At 41.7% G+C, this 20450-nt stretch overlaps 1 protein-coding gene across 2 annotated transcripts in view; it reads right to left on the bottom strand.

Annotated features, from left to right (window-relative positions):
• Positions 1 to 4384: 4384 nt before the first annotated feature.
• Positions 4385 to 20450, bottom strand: part of SLC25A13 (solute carrier family 25 member 13) — a 197202-nt gene continuing 181136 nt past the window's right edge. For both annotated transcript variants that reach the window (XM_047751930.1, XM_047751931.1), the window contains exons 15-18: positions 17187 to 17325; positions 5974 to 6132; positions 5792 to 5882; positions 4385 to 5530 (exon numbers count right to left, since the gene is read on the bottom strand). In XM_047751930.1, the coding sequence (XP_047607886.1) occupies positions 5344 to 5530; positions 5792 to 5882; positions 5974 to 6132; positions 17187 to 17325 (576 nt within the window). In that variant the 3' untranslated portion in view covers positions 4385 to 5343. The remainder of the gene's footprint in view (positions 5531 to 5791; positions 5883 to 5973; positions 6133 to 17186; positions 17326 to 20450) is intronic.

Below are 20450 nucleotides of genomic sequence, written 5' to 3' on the forward strand. Positions count from 1 at the left end.
ATCCTCATAGGGAAAGAAGAGGGCTTGGGCTGACAATAGATCTGGATTCAAACCCTTGTTTGCTAGCTGAGAGAGTGTGAGCAAGATAACCTCTCTGAATCTTGGTTTCCTCATGTGTGACACAGGGACAAGAATAGTACCTACCTTAATGGATATGGGAAGGATTTAATGAGATCATGCCTGGCATGTTAATGATACTCATACTTAATGAGTTCTTACTGGTCCAGGCACTCCAGAATGGGAGCAGAATTACTTGCCCCCTCTCATTGGAAAGCAGCCCAAAAAGACAGAGCTGCCCTGAGTAGCCAAGAATGGAAGAGGGGCTGATGAGAGGTAAGGAAGCATGTCGTCATCAGTCTTTTTTGTTTAAGCTGCGCTTCCCTCTCCCCATTCTATAGGACAGACGGAGAGCATAGACAGTGTGCTTGCACAACTCGGTTCTGAGTCCTTGAGTCTATTTCTAAATCTTCTTAAGAACTGCTCCACAGCAGAATCAAGCAGCCTCCAAAGGGGCGGGAGCCCTGTCCAACAGATTCAATGCAACGGTGGGCACCGGAGCCCTGGTGGCCAGACTGGCGTGCAGGGGGCGTGTCTGTGCCCTTGAAGGAGCAAACCTCTGACAGGCACAATTAGTGTGTCTTCTTAACTCTCCTTCTAAAGTTATTCAAGGGGACTGTGGTTTTGCCTTGAGCAAAACCCCCTTAACAGCCGGGAATCTAAAAACAAACAACATTATTTTATTAGGTTACCCCAGCAGATGAAAGCAGTGTTCCATTTGGACTCTTTTTGGAGTCAATTAATGCATTAGCTAAAAAAAATAAAAATAAAAACTTATGAAAAGGAGTTCTCGTTTTCCTCAGCAGCTGCTAAAGGAAAGCTTGCCACTGTGCTCCTGAGGACATGAATGTCAGGCACAGAGAGAATGAGTCCTCAACAACTGACATTCCTTGATGAGAGAAACTGTTTTTTAAAAGAAACTTTTTTAAAACTGTTACATTACAACCCTAATGTAACACTAATCTCCAAGGGTGTGGTTTTTAAAAAATCTTTATTTTTAACCATGACCAGGAAATTTAAATATTATATACTTTATATGAAAGTTCCTAACTCAAAGTAAACAATTAATTAAAATCAATTTAAATACCTGCAGTTACTTTAATAAAATATGTATTTATGACTTCTAAAGTCAGTGAACAATACATAAGACTATGATTGTTCTCCATTATGGTTTTAACTACAGCAGTTAAAACTGCTGCCGAAAATGCATATAAAGTGGAAAATAATAGAGATTGCTCATTGGAAAAAATATTCTCAAAAATCCATCCATCCAAATAATAATCAAGAGTCCACTAAAAGTTCTAGGCACTAAGGAACTAGCCTCAAAGGCATGGTCCCTACCCTCATGGAGCCTAATCTGGGCTTTCACGCTGAAGACTGGCACTGTTTTAAAAGATAGACATGGCAATGCTAGAATTTCCGCTGTAGCACAAGTGAATTAAGGATCCGACTGCAGTGGCTGGGGTCGCTGGGAGGCGAGGGTTGAATCCCCTGCCTGGTGCAGTGTGTTAAGGATCCTGTGCTGCCACAGCTGTGGCTCGGGTCACAGCTTCGACCCTTGTCCGGAAACCTCCATGTGCGGCAGGTGTGGCCAAAAGAACTTAAAAATTAGAAAAAAAGAAGTGGCAATGCTTTTTGCTGCTTCAGACCTTAACATGAAACTGTGAGCCCCCTGTGATCCTCCTGACATCTAAAACAGAACTCTTTGGTGAGGCTTGGGGGTATTCCCACAAGGTAAAATAAAAGGCACAAGCCTTTTGTGGGCAGAACATTTGTGGAAAGAACATTTCACTGCTCTTACCAGGGTATGTGTCTTTTTCTTGGAAAAATCCACGAAAAATTGAAAAATCAAAAATCCTGAAAGTGTTTGATTATCTTGAACTCAAAATGGGATTTTGCTCAGTGGCAAAGTTACAAACGCATCCCCACAAGTATGGCTTCTGTGGTAAAAGGCACATGATGACTCTTAGGATTTCTCTAGAAGGTTGATAACTGGGGCCCTCAGACAGGATTCAGCAAATCCCTGCGGGGAGATTTCCCTGCCCCTACCTGAAGAATTCCAATGTGACTTGCTGAATACCTAGCTGGGAGGAGGTTACAAAGTTTCAAGCACAATTTGTTCCTGGTTTTTATTCCCTGCTCACTGAGTTATGTGCTGTTAAACATTTCCAGAAGACTGTCAAAATGTAAGCATCCTGCGGTTTACATAGGCCACACCATTAAATAACATATAAGCACAAAATTTTAAACATTGTTTTCCAGCAATGGTAAATATTTTAGCTAAGTAAAAACTGAAGCTTGAAATGCAATAAGCATTTAAATGACTCCTTTCTGTGCCAGAATTCTTATTTTCCCCTGAGCAACCCTGGCTGCTTGGGATTAAGGCGACCCCAGGGAGCACAGCGAATGGCTGTGGGTTATGAGGTGTAGCGTGAGCTTGGCGACAGCATATGCCACCCAGCCTCAAGAAACCCAGCCCCGACTGGAACCCAAGAATCAATGTGTTCACTCTGTGGTCAGCTCTACATTTTTTCCCCTCCTAGAAAAAAAAAAAAAAAGTTGCTACAAAATCAGGCCTCTCCCCCTCTCCCCACCAAGCAATCATGAAATGGACCACGGGCAAAGGCAGAGACCCTCTCGGGCACAGCAGCAGCAGGGGGAGGTTGGCCCCCTCGGGTGGAAAGGCGAGAGGGTGGGAGTTATACAGCGTCAAGGAGGGAAACGACCGGCTGCACAGACGGCAGCCACAGCACTGCGGACGTGTTGTGCTGTCACTTCAGGAAGAAGGAAAACCCAGAACAAATTTGACGTGGTTTTCACCACACGGTGATTGCAGTTCTATTGAAGGATGTCACAGTCTCACCACCCACTGAGTAGAACTCACATGGAAATTAGGCCTCCTTCAAAGGGTCTCAAGTCACTGCCTATCCCTAAACAGATGAAGCCCAGGATTTTAAAGAAAAACAGCCCTGTGGCCCTGACTCCTTTGGCTTCCTGGTACCTCTGGTTTCTCATTTACTAAAGAGAAGCGCTCTCAGCTCCAGGTAAGTCTCAGGGAGGCCAAGACGCTCTACCTCAAAATGCACCAGCTCTTAAGGAAGCAGGAAGGGCCACGCACCATTTCCGAGGTGTGGGTCAATGTTTAATACCAGGAAAATTTGATCTTCTATAAAATTTCAAGCAAGGGAAGAAAAGGAATGAAGGGATTTTCACTCAGGGACTTTCTCCACATTCAAAACACCAAAGCTTGAGTGCTTTGTCTTTTTAACATCACCCGAATTTATAAGACATATTTGGAGTCTTGTGACTGGTCTTTTGAGATTAAAATATAAATACCTCTTATCACATTGAACAGGGATTGGGGGAGAGGACGACAGGGAAACAGAGGGGTTTCTCTTTGGGTTCTGCCAAACTGAAACCATGGTGGGAGCCAGGTATGCATTTGTCCTCTTTCTAAGGAGGATAACAAAGCTTTTGTTCACTGAAAATAAATAAATAAATAAATAAATAAATAAATAAAACCAAACCAGACTCACGGTGTTTACACGTTCCAATTTTAACAGTAACTCTGAATGTCAACCTGTTGACCTACAGCGAGACAGAGACTGGAAAATAGCTGTCTCTTCTGGAGGCAAATTTTGGAGACACAGTTCAAATTCATCACCAAGTTACTAAATAGCCTCTTCAGGAGCATGACTGCAGTCTAAGAAGAGCCCTAAATTCTGTTCTAGACTAACTGCTCTTAGAGTTACCACTGTGGCACAGTGGGTTAAGAACCTGATTGCAGTGGTACAGGTTGCTATGGCAGTGAGGGTTTCATCCACAGCCTGGCGCAGTGGATTAAAAGATACAGTAGTGGGTTAAAAGATCCGAGTTGGGCCTTGGATTCAATCCCTGGTCTGGGAACTTATTTTACAAAAAAAAAAAAAAAACCAAAAAAACAAAAAAAGACTTACTGCTCTCCGCCAGTCATCATAATGTTGGCAAAATATTACCAAAAGTCAGAGAAGATTAGCAAACCCAATTGCCATTTCATACCACCTCCAGTGAAACTATTAACTCTCACGAATTAAGAAACTGCTGAAAGCACTGGGAGTGACAATGAACAAGCGCCAGTTTCCCAGGTTCCTCACTAATCTAAGGTTACGTGTGGTTTCTCTATTCACGCCAAACAGGGTATATAGTGAAGATGAGGGTACACGCCACCTTCAAAGACAGGAGGTCACATCCAGGACAATATGAAGAAATCACCCTCAAAATGAAAGAGAGTTCAGTCACAATTGCTGCAATCATTCCCCATGTGACATAACAAGAGCAAACAATTCAGTCGCTTTAAAAATAGTTTATTTCCTTTTTCACAAACACTTGAGCCTTCTGACCACTGTGCAAGGCACCACAAATTAAGTAAAAACTTATTACAATGTATCTGCCTTACATGATTCAAGATAAAATGGATTTTAAAGGCAAATGGATGCCAAATACAAGAGGTCAGCAGGGGTGAGAGCAGGTACCAGTAATGGGGGGTATAAGTTTTTTCCTACAGTGTTGATTGACACAGGAAGTCATCAGCACACGTGATTTATATGTGCAGTTATCCAAAATGAGCCTGACCAGGAGAGGTGCTGTGTCTCCTAATTTCTCTGTCTATAGAGTAAAATGCCAAGAGTACTTCCCTAAAGTACACAGACTTTACCCCAGTAGTCTTAGTACCAGTAACAGCATATGATTATTAAACATCTTCAATGTGGCTTTCATTACAAAAGAACATGTTTCACATAAAAGCTTTATAATATAATCCAGAGACAGAATTAGTGCATGTTTAAAATCTGAAGCCAGGCTGGCTCTTTCTGATAATGTTTTCATTTCTTCCAGTGTTTTTTACTTTTATAAGTATGCACCCAGTTTCCTACCAGGTTAAATATACACTTGCTCTGAGCACCATGATTGCCTTTCAGTAGCCTTTGTGGGACTCTAATCCTAATCCAGGGAGAACAGTTCTAATTTCTATTCAGATTTATTCCTTCCCCCAAGTCAGGTTAGTGTTTACCAAATCCTAGCAAATGTCAGGTTGGTGAGCAGAGACCCCAAGACTAATTACAAATAATTTCCCAATGATCTAGTTAAGAAAACACACAAAAAATAAATGATTTCACCTTATAAAAGGCATCGACTTGCATTTAAACAGGAGATGGACGTGAAAGGAATGAAGCGTTGCTTCAATCTGAGAAGGGGCCTCCTTTACTGCAGTAACAACAAAGCTACAGCAACAGCCCAGGGCTAGTCCTCCTATGGGCCTCCCCTGAGGGCTTGTGAGGTAGATGCTGACGGCTTGAAGAGAGGTAGGTAAAGTCCAAATTTGTTTTCAATCCCTGCAAACGTTGCAACTGCCAGTTTGTAGCCACCCACGTGATCAGGATTGGGAGCAGGCAGTGTGATCCTGGATTTAGGAACTGGCTCTGATCCCATGGGTTTCCTAAAACAAGAGAAAATAGAGGGAGAGTATTTTTTTTTTTTTAAAAAAACTTGGTAAAAACAAAATTCAAAGACTGCTAACACCTGGATCTTGAGGAGCTGCAGAGATCTAGTTAGCTGTGTCTCCCCTTTTGAAATGAGTTTGAAGACATGATTTGAGCATTTTCCTACATCTTTTCTATTTCTTCACAGGGACTAAAGTGACGAGCTTTTCTCAATGAGGAGAGTACTAAAAGCAGTTCAAGTTTAGCAGGATACTCACACTCCTCCAAAGTCAATATAGAACCATCGCTGTAGCAATTCGTAGGTCAGCAGAGTTACACCAAACTGGGGAGAGGACCGAAACACACGAGCTTTGAAAAAAATTGGGAATAACAGATATAATTAGATCTTAAAGATTCACCTGATACCAAAGGTTTAGTTAAGAGCAAATTATTTCCATACCGCCGGCTCCTTTCCACAGAGCTTTTGGGCCCTCTTCCCGCAGTATCTTCCAAAAGCAGTCTATCACTCCACTGTAAGTGGTCTGGCCAGCCCGGGCGGCCACCTGTAATCGCGTCTTGATAACATCAGCAGGGGTCACTAAAGATGCCGCAGGCATACCTGTAGGAAAGACACCAGCTTCGCAGTCCGCTCACATTCTCGCTATATAAAAATAACTGTGCTTTGAACTGCTGGCCATGGAAAGAAAGTTAAGAAATGAAATGCCTCTTTCACTGTCCCCTCTGGGAAGCACAGCTGTGACTCTCTCCTCAGCAGTGATGGAGGCTCAAAGCCACCCTCTCCTTCTGCCAATTGCCAACTTCCGTTTGCTACGTTTATACTCTTAAACAGTGTTAGGGAATTATTTATCAATACAAGGACTTGAAGAGGTTGAGAACAAATGGAGAAAGTTTTTTTTTTTTTTTATTTCTTTCTTATGAAATCAGAAAGTTATTAGGTCTGATTTTACAGAGGTGAAGCTTGTTATCCATTTCCTCTTCCTGCTTTTCTGCGGCTGCTGGCAGGCCCCAGAGGTGCCTTCTAGCACACACTTAACCACCCCCAGCCCCTCCAAACCCCAACCTCTCCAGTTACACCAGAAAAAGACTTTACTGATAGCTAAACAAACACTGTGTGTGGGGGGTGGGGTGGGGGGGTACCTGAGAGGGAGGCTCCCACAGATATCATTCTAGGATTCCTCTTTCTTATGACTGACATTTCCAGAAAAATATCGGACAGGGACAGAAAGCTTAAGATTTATATTGGCTGATAATCAATGAAAAAGAAACAACAACAACAACAAAAAAAAACCCTCCCAAAATTACCAGTGGGAAATTTTTCTACGGTCATTTTATCCAAACTGGGGCAGCCCATGTTTAGATTTTTTAAAAGCGAGACTGTACTCAGAAGACACTGTCTCTTATGGTTTTATTACTTTTCCATTATGAACCTATTCCAAACCAAATTGGTCAAATGCAGATGCATAAATCTCCTTTGCTTTTTTTAAGGCTTAATAATTCTGTAAGAATTTCTGTCCAAACCAACTGTGGTCTGGCTCACAACCCCATCTCATCCTTCTAACAGACAGCTTTAAAGTTACAGTGTGTGCATATGTGCCTGAGGAAAATCCACAGAGTACACGTTTGCATTTATATCACTAAGCTCTATCTTTTCCTTGTCCATCTCTACGGAGCTCCCCGAACAGTCATCTTAAGTAACAGGTTTTATAAAATGCATCACATATTTGCATGTGAAAATGCTCACTTCATATCCAATGCTTCGCTGGCTAAGTCATACTGAATTTCCTATTAGCTTGGATGAATTATTTTAACTTTGAGCCAGGAATTTATCCTCCAACATAATGGAAGGAAACATGAAAAATGCTTAGAAACCCACTGTGTTCACACCACCAATTTTGTTTTACTTCCTGGTTTAGAAAGAGTTTAGCAAGGCTGTCTGCTTTAGACACGCAATAAAATCCTCCTTACAACAGTGGGCAGGCATGTCAGAGTGTGACTGTGAAAGACATACAAGCAATAAAATGGGTAAAAAGTTTCCTTCAGTTAGGGCAGCGAGGAGAGACACTGATTAGTGGAATAAAAATGTCCAGAGAAACGTGTAAGGTGTTCAGCAAGTTGTCTGGCAAACTGATTGGTGTATGTGTGGACTGGGAGACAGGGGATGCTGGAAATATGGCTGCCTGCACACAACTGTCATCCTCTCCATCCCCAGCTCGGCCTCTCCTAGGAGGATGGCCGCCAGGCTTGGGAAAGACCGTGGATATCCCTGTGCACAGCGGAGTTCTGGTGTGGAGGTTTGCTAAATGCGCCTGGACACCAGCACCGGGCTGCTCCAAAGCAAGGCCAGGAAAGCAGCAGCTACTGAAAACGAGTTTGGCCACCAGGATGTGCTGCGTTAAGGGGCCAGTGGTGGCAAAGACTCTGAGAAAGTGTGCCTGGTCTCTCCTGGCTTCCAAAAGGCTAAGACAACATTGATAGAGAGGTCAAGTTTTCTCGATTCCCAAAGATGGGGAAGCAAGAGGAGGCTAGGAAACAGAGAGGCTTCTTCTAGGTTCCTCAATAAGAAGGGGACTGGCACTTACCTGATGCTTCAGTGATGAGACAAATATGTGACCTTGGGGCCACTCACTACCTGTGTGACAGGAAGAACTTGGGGTATTCTTCATCCAAGGAAAAATCAGAACTCTTTAAGGGGGCGCCCAGCAGCTAGAGTGTACAGGTTTATTTACAACGAAAAGAAAGCATGATGGGCAAAACATGACATGGGTGGGAGATACTGGGAATACACAGGGAATATGTCCAATATTTTATAATGACAAGTGAAATATAACCTTTAAAATTGTGAATCACCATGTTGTACACTTTAAAATTATATAATACTGTACATCAACTACACGTCAATAAAAAAAAAAAAAAACCCGGCAAAGATCAATAAATAGGTATCATACAGGAAAAAAAATACAATTTGGGGTGAGAGTCAGCCTTAATTTTCACAAATATCCCACTAGTGTTCGTAAAGAATGTGTTTCTCTGTTTATGGAACACAAAGTTAATATCGACTGATTTCAAATGAAGGTTAAGAATTTGCCAAAATCCCTTTGCATCCTTATCTATATTACCTATTTATCAGTTTCTATGAAAAGTGAAAAAATTTTCATTTGGAAATATTCTCACCATACTTTCAAGTTGAGGTTTTATAAGACAATATTAGGTTGATCATACAGAGAGGCTGATAATTTCTATCTTTCCTAAGTATAAAACATGCCTCTGTGCTTCTGAATGCTGTTGTTAAATTCCCAATCACATTTAGTTTGACATTAATATTGCTACATTTGCTTACTGTTGGTATTTGCCTGGTACATAGTTTTCAATCCATTCTCTTTCCATCTTTCTATGTCACTGTTTTCTCAAACTTGAGATGACTCGATTTTCTTGCACAATTTGGCTGAAAGTGTTTAACTAGGAGCACTGAACATATTCAGCTGTGGCTTGTAGGCTGATTCCCGCCATCCTGGACTAGTGATGGCTTTTATTTTCTCTGCTTTTAGGTGTTTTCCTTTTGACTTCCACCCTTTCCTGACTAGTTCAATTTGTCTAAACAGCATATGCATTTGTTACATGGGTGTAGTAATTGGTGTGTACAGCTGACAAACTCTGACTTCTCTGCGAGCTGAGGTTGGGGCACCCCCTCCCTTTGTCTTCCTTTCCCTGACCTGCCTCCCAATGACCCCCCCTTGTAACATACCAAAGTTACCAGTTATTTAGACTGGCTCTTGGGTTTAACTTTTTTTTTTTTTTTTTTTTGCTTTTTTAGGGCCACATCTGCAGCATATGGAAGTTTCCAGGCCAGGGGTCGAATCTGAGCTGCAGCTTCTGGCCTACACCACAGCCACAGCAATGCAGGATCCGAGCTGCATCTGTGATCTACACTGCAGCTTGCGGCAAAGAGAGAGCGCCGGGTCCTTAACCCACTGAGCCACAAAGGGAACTTGGGTTTAACTTTTAATTGCTCTCATATATCCCACATTTTCCTCTTTCTTCAATTCACTTTCCATTTTGCCTCTGAGAGGTGTGTGAGGGGTACATTTGAGTGCTGGCTGGGAGAGACTAACGGGTTTTTTGGCCCCCCGCTCCTGAAGGCTAGTGTGCTTGCTGGAATGTAACTGCTGTTCAAGACAGCCTCTCACATCCTCTCCTCGCATTCTGAAGGTACCCAGTACTGCAGACAAGAATTCAATCTTCCATTACTGACTGGTTTTCTGTCTTTTTTTTTTTTTTTTTTGTTGTTGTTGCTATTTCTTTGTCCTCTTTTCTTTATTGCTTCTCCCTGGGTAACTCCTATTAAATAAATATTAGACCTCTCCAATTGATCCTATGTAGCTCTTAGATTTTCTATTATTTTTCATCTCTCTATTTGTGCTTCATATTCTAGAGATGCTGTTGTTGTTGTTTTTCCCAATGACGTTATTTTTTTTAGGTGTCAAATTTGGTGTTTTCCTATGGATTTTTAATTTCAGCAATCCTTTCAACAGCTTTTAAGAAAGCTTCCTACTGACTGTTCGTTTCCATTCTAAGGCCCGTGATTATAGTTCTTAGAACGTTCTCCTCTGTTCCCTGAGTTGCCTGTTTTCTCTGTAATTCTTCTGTTTACTTACCTTATTGCTCCCTCTTGTCTGAGGACCCCTGGCTGTCTACTGACATTCAAGTTCAAAGCACAGGCTGATCTGAGTTGTGGATGGCTTCCACCACACCCAGGGGCCACCCTCACCCACTGGCCTCTTTCCTGAATGGCGGGCTGTCCATAGGCTCAGTGAAATTTGTTAAGGCAAATGCATGAGGCCTGCTAAGTGGATGCAGGGGCTAAGCTAGGCTAGCAGGGCAGGGACCTTCAAAATTCTGAAATTGTGGAGTGTTTCACTCTGGAAGCAGAAGGAATTACTTTTTTTTTCTTGCATCTGTAATAAAGGTCTGTAAGCTTTGTCCGGCTTTTAGTTCTTCATGACTGTCCTCTCCAGGCAAGTGGTCCCCTTCTTTGGAATACAGCTCTGGGCTTTTAGCTTGGATTCAAATGTTGCCTGAAGCTCTGTATCAGAAGAAGAGAGAGGAGCACACCGACCTGCCTGCAGTAAACACAGTTCCTTACCTCTTGGTTAATGATTTACCCCGAAGAGCTCTCCCACACTCCTGGCATTCTATTGTTCACTCAAAGGTTAAAATTATCTGGTTCTGCTCTTACATTAATGAAAGTCCTTTCTCCAGAGGTGTTTAGGGCTGTGGCATTTTCCACTCCAATTTCAGAGTCAGTAATGTTCTGGTTCCTGTCTTCTGAAGGCTGGTGCCAATAAGGAGTTTTTGAAAACATACTTTCTAACATTTTAAGGTATTTGGGAGGAGAGATGGGTGAACATGCTCAGTTCATTACCTTGATCCAACATCTCCACTAACTCAATTTTTTTAAAGGATCTAAGAATTGCTTTTAAGTTATCTTAAGCTTTATGTCCACATAATTTTTAAAAATGTTACATTTTATTTATGTAATTATGTGTCAATAGTACTTCCCCCAAAACTTAATTCTTCTAACACATTTGTGGAAGCAGTGTGATCAGTCACACAACACTTCCATCTGTATTCTGAACAGGTTTTAAAGATATTCCTGAATTACAACCTGGTCTAAAGCTAATTAATTCAAAGGCAAGATCACAAGACCATCATTTTAATTTGACCTGTTCCTCTATCTCACCACTCTGACAATTAACACCATCTGGTATGAGAGAATGTAATACCTGAGTAGTATGAGATATTCTTCATTTGTATTATCCATAAACCGTATGGAAATGCCCTTCATTAATCAAAAAGTAAGAGTTAATGAGAGGGAATTAGAATGTGATTTCTTAATTTCAGGCCCTTTGCTTCAACCTTCCCCTCTGACATAAGGCACTTTGGCTAATGAACACAAATTCAAATATCCAGTTGGTCTAAACTCTATCCTGTGAACTAATGGAGGTGTTCCCAGTATTTGAAGATCTTCCCAGTTTATAATTAGATACATAGATCTCAAAGAAAATTAATACTCTCTCTGTTTTAAGATATAAACAACCACCTCTTAAAAAGCTATATATACATACATACATACAAGCACATACTAACTATAGCAATGCAACTTCAAACCAGATCAAATTTTTGAAAAAAAACACTTACTGAATAACTGAAATTATTGTCAAAACATAAAAAATAAAATTATATTCACTGAACCAGGTACATTTTATGTATAATAGGATTGTTCAGTACAAAAAACACATGTATTTTGGAGTTCCCGTCGTGGCGCAGTGGTTAGCGAATGAGGTTGCAGGTTCGATCACTGGCCTCGCTCAGTGAGTTAAGGATCCGAAATTGCCATGAGCTGTGGTGTAGGTCACAGACACGGCTTCAATCTGGCAGTGCTGTGGCTCTGGCGTAGGCTACAGCTCCGATTAGACCCCTAGCTTAGGAACCTCCACATGCTGTGGGTGCAGCCCTAGAAAAGACAAAAACAAAACAAAACATGTATTTTGAGTAGGAGATCAATTGAAATATACAACATAAAAATTCTATTTATATAAAATTGTATTTTATATAAAGTATAAAAATACATATAAAAATAAAATTGAGACATTTCTGTCTTACAGGAAATAAGCTAGTGGTCAATTCCTAGTCCTCACAGCCTCTTTTGAGATAAGCTTTTCTCCCTTCTCGTAATGACAATCACCACACTTTGGTCCTGAGATCTACCTCCCAGGCTTCTGTGCAGACCCTACCAGTGTGTCCCTTCTGAGGAATGGCCTTTGTGCTCCCTGGGACCACAAGGGGAATGTAGAGGGGTCTGATCTATCTTCCACCCAACAGCCTACACATATGTGGTGCATTTGATGTTCGCTGGTCTTCTTGATGGTGTAGCACTGGGCAAATTTTTTTTTTTTTTTTGTCTTTTTAGGGCCACATCTGAGGCATATAGAGGTTCCCAGGCCAGGGGTCAAATTGGAGCTACAGCTCCCCACCTACACCACAACCACAGGAATGCAGGAGAGAGCCACATCTGAGACCTACACTACAGCTCATGGCAATGCCAGATCCTTAACCCACTGAGCGAAGCCAGGGATCGAACCTGCACCCTCATAGATACTAGTCAGGTTCATTTCTGCTGAGCCATGGTGGGAACTCCTTGGTCATACTTCTGATCAAAAGTCTTTTCAACCCTCTCCATGCTGAATGCAGCTCCACGGCAGAGCATGCCAGCAAGGTTATGCAGCCAGTGGACGACTCCCCCTCTTCCTCCCATGCCATCAGTCAACTGCGCATCACTGGATATAGATGTTTACGTTCATCTTAATTTAAAACAATACAGTACTCATCTTTCTTATTAATTCATAAACATTTTCAGGCATTTAAATTAGGATTTTCAGGTAAATAATCATTTTCAAATAATGACAGATTAGTTTCTTCTTTTCTAATGTTTATGCCTCTTACTTCTTTCTCCTATTTTACCTCATTGAGTGGCACCTCCAAAATGAGGCTGAAAAACAGGATGACAGAAACATCCTCAACTTTAAGGAGAATGGTGGTTATGACACCTGCCATTTGGCTTCTGTTATCTGTTATGAAATTAAGAAAGTAACTTAGTTCTCGTAACACATTTTATATAGATTTGCGGAATACACAAGATCACCAAGCTTTTTCTTTCAGGACAAAAAACCAATGACAAGGTCTGTCTTACAGGCAAGGGGAAGATGGACCAAAGAAGGAAAGTGAATGTTCTGTAGTCAGTGTGGCAGCTAGCTCCCCAAAGGGGCCCCATGGTCTCCACCTCCTGATGCACACCTCTGCCTCTGTGTCGTCTCATTAAATAGGGCTGATCGGTATGACTAATGGGACAATGTGGAAATGAAGGAGGGAGACTTCCAGGGCTTGGTTGTAAAGCCATGCAACCTCTACTTTTCCTTTCTCTTCTTCTCTCCTTCCTCCCCCCGAACTCCTCCTTCCCTGTCCCTCCCTCTCTGATCTAGCTCTCGGGGAAGCCAGCCATCACGGCCTGAGGACATCCAAGGACCTCTGGAAAGGCCATGGGGCAAGGAACTGAAGTATCCTGCTAATGGCCATGCAATGGTGCCATCATGAAAGTGTATCCTCCAACCCGTCAGGCCTTCCAAAGCTCTGGCTGATGTCTCAGCTGCTACTTACGAGACTGGAGCTCCCTTAGAGATAAGCTGCTCCTGACCCACAGAAACGGGGATGATAAACATTTGTTGTTTTAAGCTGGTAAGTTTTGGGGCAATTTCTGGCTGATGTCTTGACCTGAGCTAAAGGCTCCCAGATAAGCTGCTCCTGACCCATGAAAAACAGGGATAATAAACACTTGTTTTAAGCTGGTTAAGTTTTGGGGTAATCTGTTACACAGCAATAAACAAATAATACAGAAGGTATCTGGAAAAGAACTCTAAAAGGTAACAGGATGGCTAGAGGGCTAAAATAACAACAGCATGGAGATGTAAACTAATTAAAACTTTCAATAATAATATGGTAGCACCTTAAAAACAATCAAGTATCTATTTTTTTTAACCAGCAAACTCACTACAGAGAATTTCTTTCTCCAAAGAAAATAATACAAAATAAGGGAAAACTCTTTAAGCACAATTATGTTTTTGAACAATATCTTGTATTTAATTTTTTTTTAACTTTTGTCTTTTTCTAGGGCCGCACCCGCAGCATATGGAGGTTCCCAGGCTACGGGTCTAATCAGAGCTACAGCTGCTGGCCTACACCAGAGCCACAGCAACGCAGGATCCAAGCTATGTTTGTGACCTACACCACAGCTCATGGCAACGCCGGATCCTTAACCCACTGAGGGAGGCCAGGGATTGAATCCACAACCTCATGGTTCCTAGTCAGGTTCGTTTTTGCTGTGCCATGACGGGAACTCCTAAATTTTTTTTTGAAAAAAGTTTATCTAAGCTTGAAGGTATGCCTCAATTAAAAATTCTGTTTATAGTGTTTTAAATGACATGTGATAAAATTGATATTACTATTGAGCATTTAGAAATACTTATTATGTGCCAGGTACTTTTCTGGATCTTTGTATCTATTAATTCACTTATTCCTCAAAATGATCTTATAAGACCAAGACTATTCTTATCTCCATATACAGGTGAAAACACAAGCAGAGAGGGATTAGGTCACACAATTCTCAGTGGGGAAACTGGAGTATGAACCCAGGTAGTCTGACCCCACAATACAAGCCATTTTGCTATGATGGTTAAAAATGCTTCATGGGAGTTCCCGTCGTGGCACTGTGGTTAACGAATCCGACTAGGAACCATGAGGTTGCGGGTTCGGTCCCTGCCCTTGCTCAGTGGGTTTAGGATCCGGTGTTGCCATGAGCTGTGGTGTAGGTCGCAGACGCGGCTCGGATCCCGCGTTGCTGTGGCTCTGACGTAGGCCAGTGGCTACAGCTCCAATTGGACCCCTAGCCTGGGAACCTCCACATGCCGCAGGAGCAGCCCAAGAAATGGCAAAAAAAAAAAAAAAAGCTTCAGGAGTTCCCGCTGTGGCATGACAGGATCAGTGGCATCGCTACAGCGCCAGGACGCAGGTTCAATACCCAGCTGGGTACAGTGGGTTAAAGGATCTGGCATTGCCACAGCTGCAGCTAAGGTCACAACTGTGGCTCAGATCTGAGCCCTGGCCCGAGAACTCCATAAGCCATGTGGTAGCCAAAAAAGAAAAAAAGAAAAGTTTCCGATATGATACTAAGTGAAAGTATGTACCCACAGTGCGATCACAACTCTGTTAAAAACCATCCAAGGGAGAGAAATTAGCAAAAATGTTAAATGGTGATTATCCTACAGTCATGGAATAATGAATACTATTATTTACCCTTTCTGATACTTTCCAAAAAGTTTACAGTGATCAGTATTATTTTCATAATCATACCAAAAATAGAAGACAATAAACTTGAAAAGAAAAAAAAATCCACTTATAATTTTTACAGCTCTGGTAGCATGGATTTCCAAGGAGATCTACCCAGAGACAAATTCATGCCTGGGTAACTATCCTCTCCAAGAGAAGAGCTAAAGGCAAAGTTTTTGTGGTGCAGCAAAACAAAAGCTTGAAAAGAAAACAAAGCTTGGAGAGTGTCCCAGACTTTGATGGGAGCTCTAATACTTATCTTCTGATTTCACAACTGATTTTTGGAGTGATTTACAGACAGACTCTCTTGGATTCAATATAATACTGGCTAACATTTACTGAGCTAACATTTACTCTATGCTAGGCTGCCTGCTAAGCCCCTCACCTGGGCGCTCTCACTAAAGCCTCGCAACCACACTCTGTAGTCGGTATAATTTTCATCTCCCTTTACAGCTGCGGAAACCAAGGCTTGGGGATCTTAAGTATCTTGCCCAAGGTCACATACTACCTTATTTCAAGTGAGTAACTGGAAATAAATTGTATTATACTCTTCTGGTTCAAAAAATATTACCACTTATACCTATGTAAATGACATACAAAGGCATATAAATGGCCAAACTAGAAAACTGGGAATTCTATATTCTACTCTTAAAATTATGATTTTCTGATTTAGGTAGAATAGCTCAGGGGCTACTCATACAACGAGGCTCCCTGAGCTGCCAGGAAAGGATGACTGTTTCATATACCAACATCACCACCTTTGAAGAAAAGGGATTAACCAAGAATTAAAGAGGAGCTGCATGGGTTCCTGCCTCCAGGGCTCCCCAGGCTACAGGCAGGACACAGGGGCCCGAAAAACAGCAAACAACTTCTCCAAGCAGGGGGTCGTACTCGTGAGACTCCAGCCACATGTCTGATGAGAACAACACCTGTATCAAAACTGCTTGGACCCAGGCATCCCAAGACTGCCTTGGGGTCTGTTAGCTCATTAAATGTTTGTCACCACCTGGGGAGCTAATCCAGATTGTTCTAGCCTTTAGGGTCTCTAAACAAGGAGGAGCATCAAAGAATGAACTGATCCCTGCTGGGGCTATAATCAAATTTCCTCTAGGGATTTACATTAGGAATGCAGGAGCCAACCTCAGCATCTAGTTTCTCCTATGGATATTTTCACTGTAGCGCTGAAGAAAAGACACCAGTCACTTCTCTCCGGGATTCGATATATACACACACTGCAATCTTATAACCTCACACAGCCAGCAGGAAACAGTATCTAATAGACCCAAGCTACTGCTGGTTCTACTGCATTTCTTTTCTCTCAATGATGACAACTGCTTAAGTTCTGGACAAGCTTTCACGTACTATTTTGGTGAGACACCTTCAAGGCACAGGTATTAACATTTTTAAAAACCTCTGACTGAACAGTTCTTTCTTACACTATGAAGTGAAACCATGGAACAACATGGACCTTGAATTAGAATCCAACAATACTACAAAGTGCACTAATGTCTAATGAGCTTTTTTCTTTTTTTGGAGATAAGAAATTAAGCTTGTCTAAGAGTCTAAACTGCCAGAAGTGAGATTAATTTCTTTCCTTTTCTTTTCAGTAGCTCTTCAAAGCAATCTACAGCCATCTCATATGCACCCTGTCAAGAGCTATAAGCAAAAATTCCAGTGCAGTGGCCTGGGTGGGAACACAGCTTTGGGAATACTCACCCGCTATGGCGCCAGCTAAGAGCAGGCTTCCAGGGCTAATCTGTCCATCTTCGCTTGCAAGGGAAGCCTTCACATGAGCATAGCATGGGAAGTAGATGGCCGAGAAAGGAATGTCCCGCAGAAAGCATGCTTTGGCACCCTGTGCATTTGAAAAGGAAGAAAAACCACATGAAACACATATCCCATTGAGAAGATCAAGCTTCTTTGGAACTTACCTCGGGACAAAATATTCCTGGAGAAGACCAAATTTGTACTTACAAGTTGAAAGGGGAACAGAAAAAAAAAAAAAAAAAAGCCCAAATTCTACAAGGAATAAATTAGAATTTTGTTTTAAAAGTAAAACATTTTATTGTGTGGTATAAGGGAGAGAGGAGAATGCTTGTTTATTCTAATGGTGGGATGTGGACGAAAACGTTTTCGGAACTCTGCCTGCAGCATCCTTTTAAATCCTGAACTGATGGCAGGTCACTGGCATGGCAAGGAGGATCTGTTTTCCCAAGATGGGTAGCAACAACCAAGATGTCTCTTTGTTTACACATTAGGAAGCAGACAAATTATAGGGGTGGTGGGGAAAAGGGGTTTGTTTTTTGTATTATTTGAGATTCTGATGAAAATGTTGGACTAGAGAGAAAAAAATTATACATATGTAAAAAATTATATACCATTTCAAGGGGTTCATGGATCCCCTAATTTATTCATATACATACCCTACTCCCTAGGGTTTACTGATAAATGCCTGTACTAAAGCCTCAAAATGTTTGTGATAATTCCTATACATTTAAGAGCCGTGTGTAGCACAATTAGCAATTAAGGCAAAGGCTTCACCAAATAATTTCTGGTGCCAAAATAATGCTATAGGGAGGCCTTGAAAACTGATGCATGCCCAGAGAGATGATATAAAATTGTAATGAAAACCACACACATATATCACATTTTAGGTAGGCTAAATGGGAAGGAAGCCCCGCTCCCCCTTTGCCCAACACTTAATGATTTAATAGTATTTCTTTCCCAGATTTCTAGTACCTAAAAAGTTTTACCAAATTTAGAGATTCCTCAAAGAAAATAATGAATCCATCCAGATTCCACAGATCTAGCCAAGCCCGATGACATTTATTGAGGTCGGGTCTTGGGTATTTGCCCGATGCTGGGCTCCAGTCTGTCAAAGTTCCTTAACACTACGCATTTGTTGCTGCAGCCTTTGCTCTCTGACACCCCCATGACACTCCCGAAGCACCCCAAGCTTGTGGGTGATCAAACCCTTAGTCTTTTTCACGTGAACTGCTATTAACCTAGGTCTATTGTAACTTAATTAGTTGTCTTAAACAGGTAACATAAGCAGGGCTTTATGTTTAATCCTATTAAACTTCATCCTAATTTGGCCCGTCCTTCCAACCAGAACAAATGCTTGGAATCTGGATTGTCACATTGGCTATTCCTCAATCAACTCATCTATGGACGTGAATGTGTTAAGCTGCCTCTGTCCACTTTAAGTACAGATACTTTAAACAAAAAGAAAAAAAAAAAAGGACCGGTCCTCATCATGTACTGTCAATCAGCCCACACTTCTTTAACCTCCAAACTGTTAAATGCCTAACTGAAAAGAAGAACCACAAAATCCACCACATCCAAATTCCTCATTTTATACATGTGCAAACTGATGCCCAGGATAATTAATCTATCAATTGCACTTTTATTAAAGGCCATGCTGTTGCCTTGCTCAAGGGACCTCTTTGCAGGCAGTGCCAGGGACAGGTCCAAAACTCAGGATTCTTGAGTTTTTTTCCACCTCCTCCAGCTTTTTCAAGGGGAAAAAGTACAGTGTAACACCAATATCCACATAGCACCCAATCCTTTCCTAATGATTGTTTTTTTTTTGTTTTTTTTTTTTAAATTACAATTCAGGGAATTTTACTATGTGAGGGTAGCACTATCATCCATTTGTTGGTCTATTTTCACTTCCTTTTCCTTACTTTGGCTCCAAGCCTTCCTGTACGTTCTGCTCGATATCTGCCCACATGCAGACTTTGTTCAGGTGATATTTGAATATCAGACAACCAACTCAAATTAAGATCAGTTAAATCTTCTTCATGTCTGGCTCCCTCAATACAGTGAAACACACTGCCATATTACTGACTTCCTAAACAAATCACTTTGGAGTAATTATTTAGGTTGATATAATTCCTCTTCGCACAAATTTTTTTTACTAAATCTATCAGGTTTTATTTCTTTTGTTTTTTGCTTTTTAGGGCCACACCCATGACATATGGAGGTTCCCAGGCTAGGGGTCAAATCAGAGCTGTAGCAACCATCCTATGCCACAGCCACATCGACTCAGGATCCGAGCCATGTCTGCGAACTACACCACAGCTCACAGTAATGACAGATCCTTAACCCACTGAGTGAGACCAGGGATCGAACCTATAACATCATGGTTACTAGTTGGATTTGTTTCGCTCCGCCACAACAAAAGCTCCCTAAATCTATCAGTTTTTACTGCTGACCTCCTCTCCCAAATCTTTGCATCTTACAGAACTTTATATACTCTGCTCAATTTTTTTTTTTTTGCTGGTAATATTTTTTCCTTTAAAATGCACCCCTGATTATAAAATATTAAGTGCTTACCACAGATAATATAGAAAAGTATTGCAAATGTAAACTGCCCTTCATTTTCAAAAGCAAGAGATAAACACTGCAATCTGTTTGGAACAGCAACTTCAACAGTAATATCAACACCATTCCACAGTTAGGATCACGCTTCTGTGGTTCAGCTGTGCCTTTCCTTCTCCTTAAAGTCATGCTCTGTGGTTTTTGGTTTTCTCTTGGCTGGAGGGCGGGGGGGGGGGGGGGGGGGGGGGGGGGGAGTGAAGGGGCCATAGGGTCTAACATTTCCTTTCCTCAGCCATACTGCCTACATTTCATTTCTATATGTTGTTTCCTCACAGTTCTGGCTTTCCTACGGATTAGGTCCGACATCCTGACCCTTATCCAAACTTTGTCATGACTTCACTTTCCCATCTTCCTCTCCGGGTCGGCCTGATTCCTCTTAGGCAAAGCTACTCAATGGCCCATTCATCTGATCTTTTGAGGTACTTATCACTCTGCATCTTCTTTGATGACTGCTAAGCTAGGACCAGCAGCCTCTTAAATGCCTCCTCTTTATTCATTTAAACCCAAACCACCACCCTTTCCAAGAAAGAAGATAGACAAGGAGTAGATTCCACAGGGCTCCACGCTGTCTACACTTTCTCAATGCTGTTCTGCGTT

Source organism: Phacochoerus africanus, chromosome 11 (assembly GCF_016906955.1).
Source record: "Phacochoerus africanus isolate WHEZ1 chromosome 11, ROS_Pafr_v1, whole genome shotgun sequence".
Lineage (NCBI taxonomy): Eukaryota > Metazoa > Chordata > Mammalia > Artiodactyla > Suidae > Phacochoerus > Phacochoerus africanus.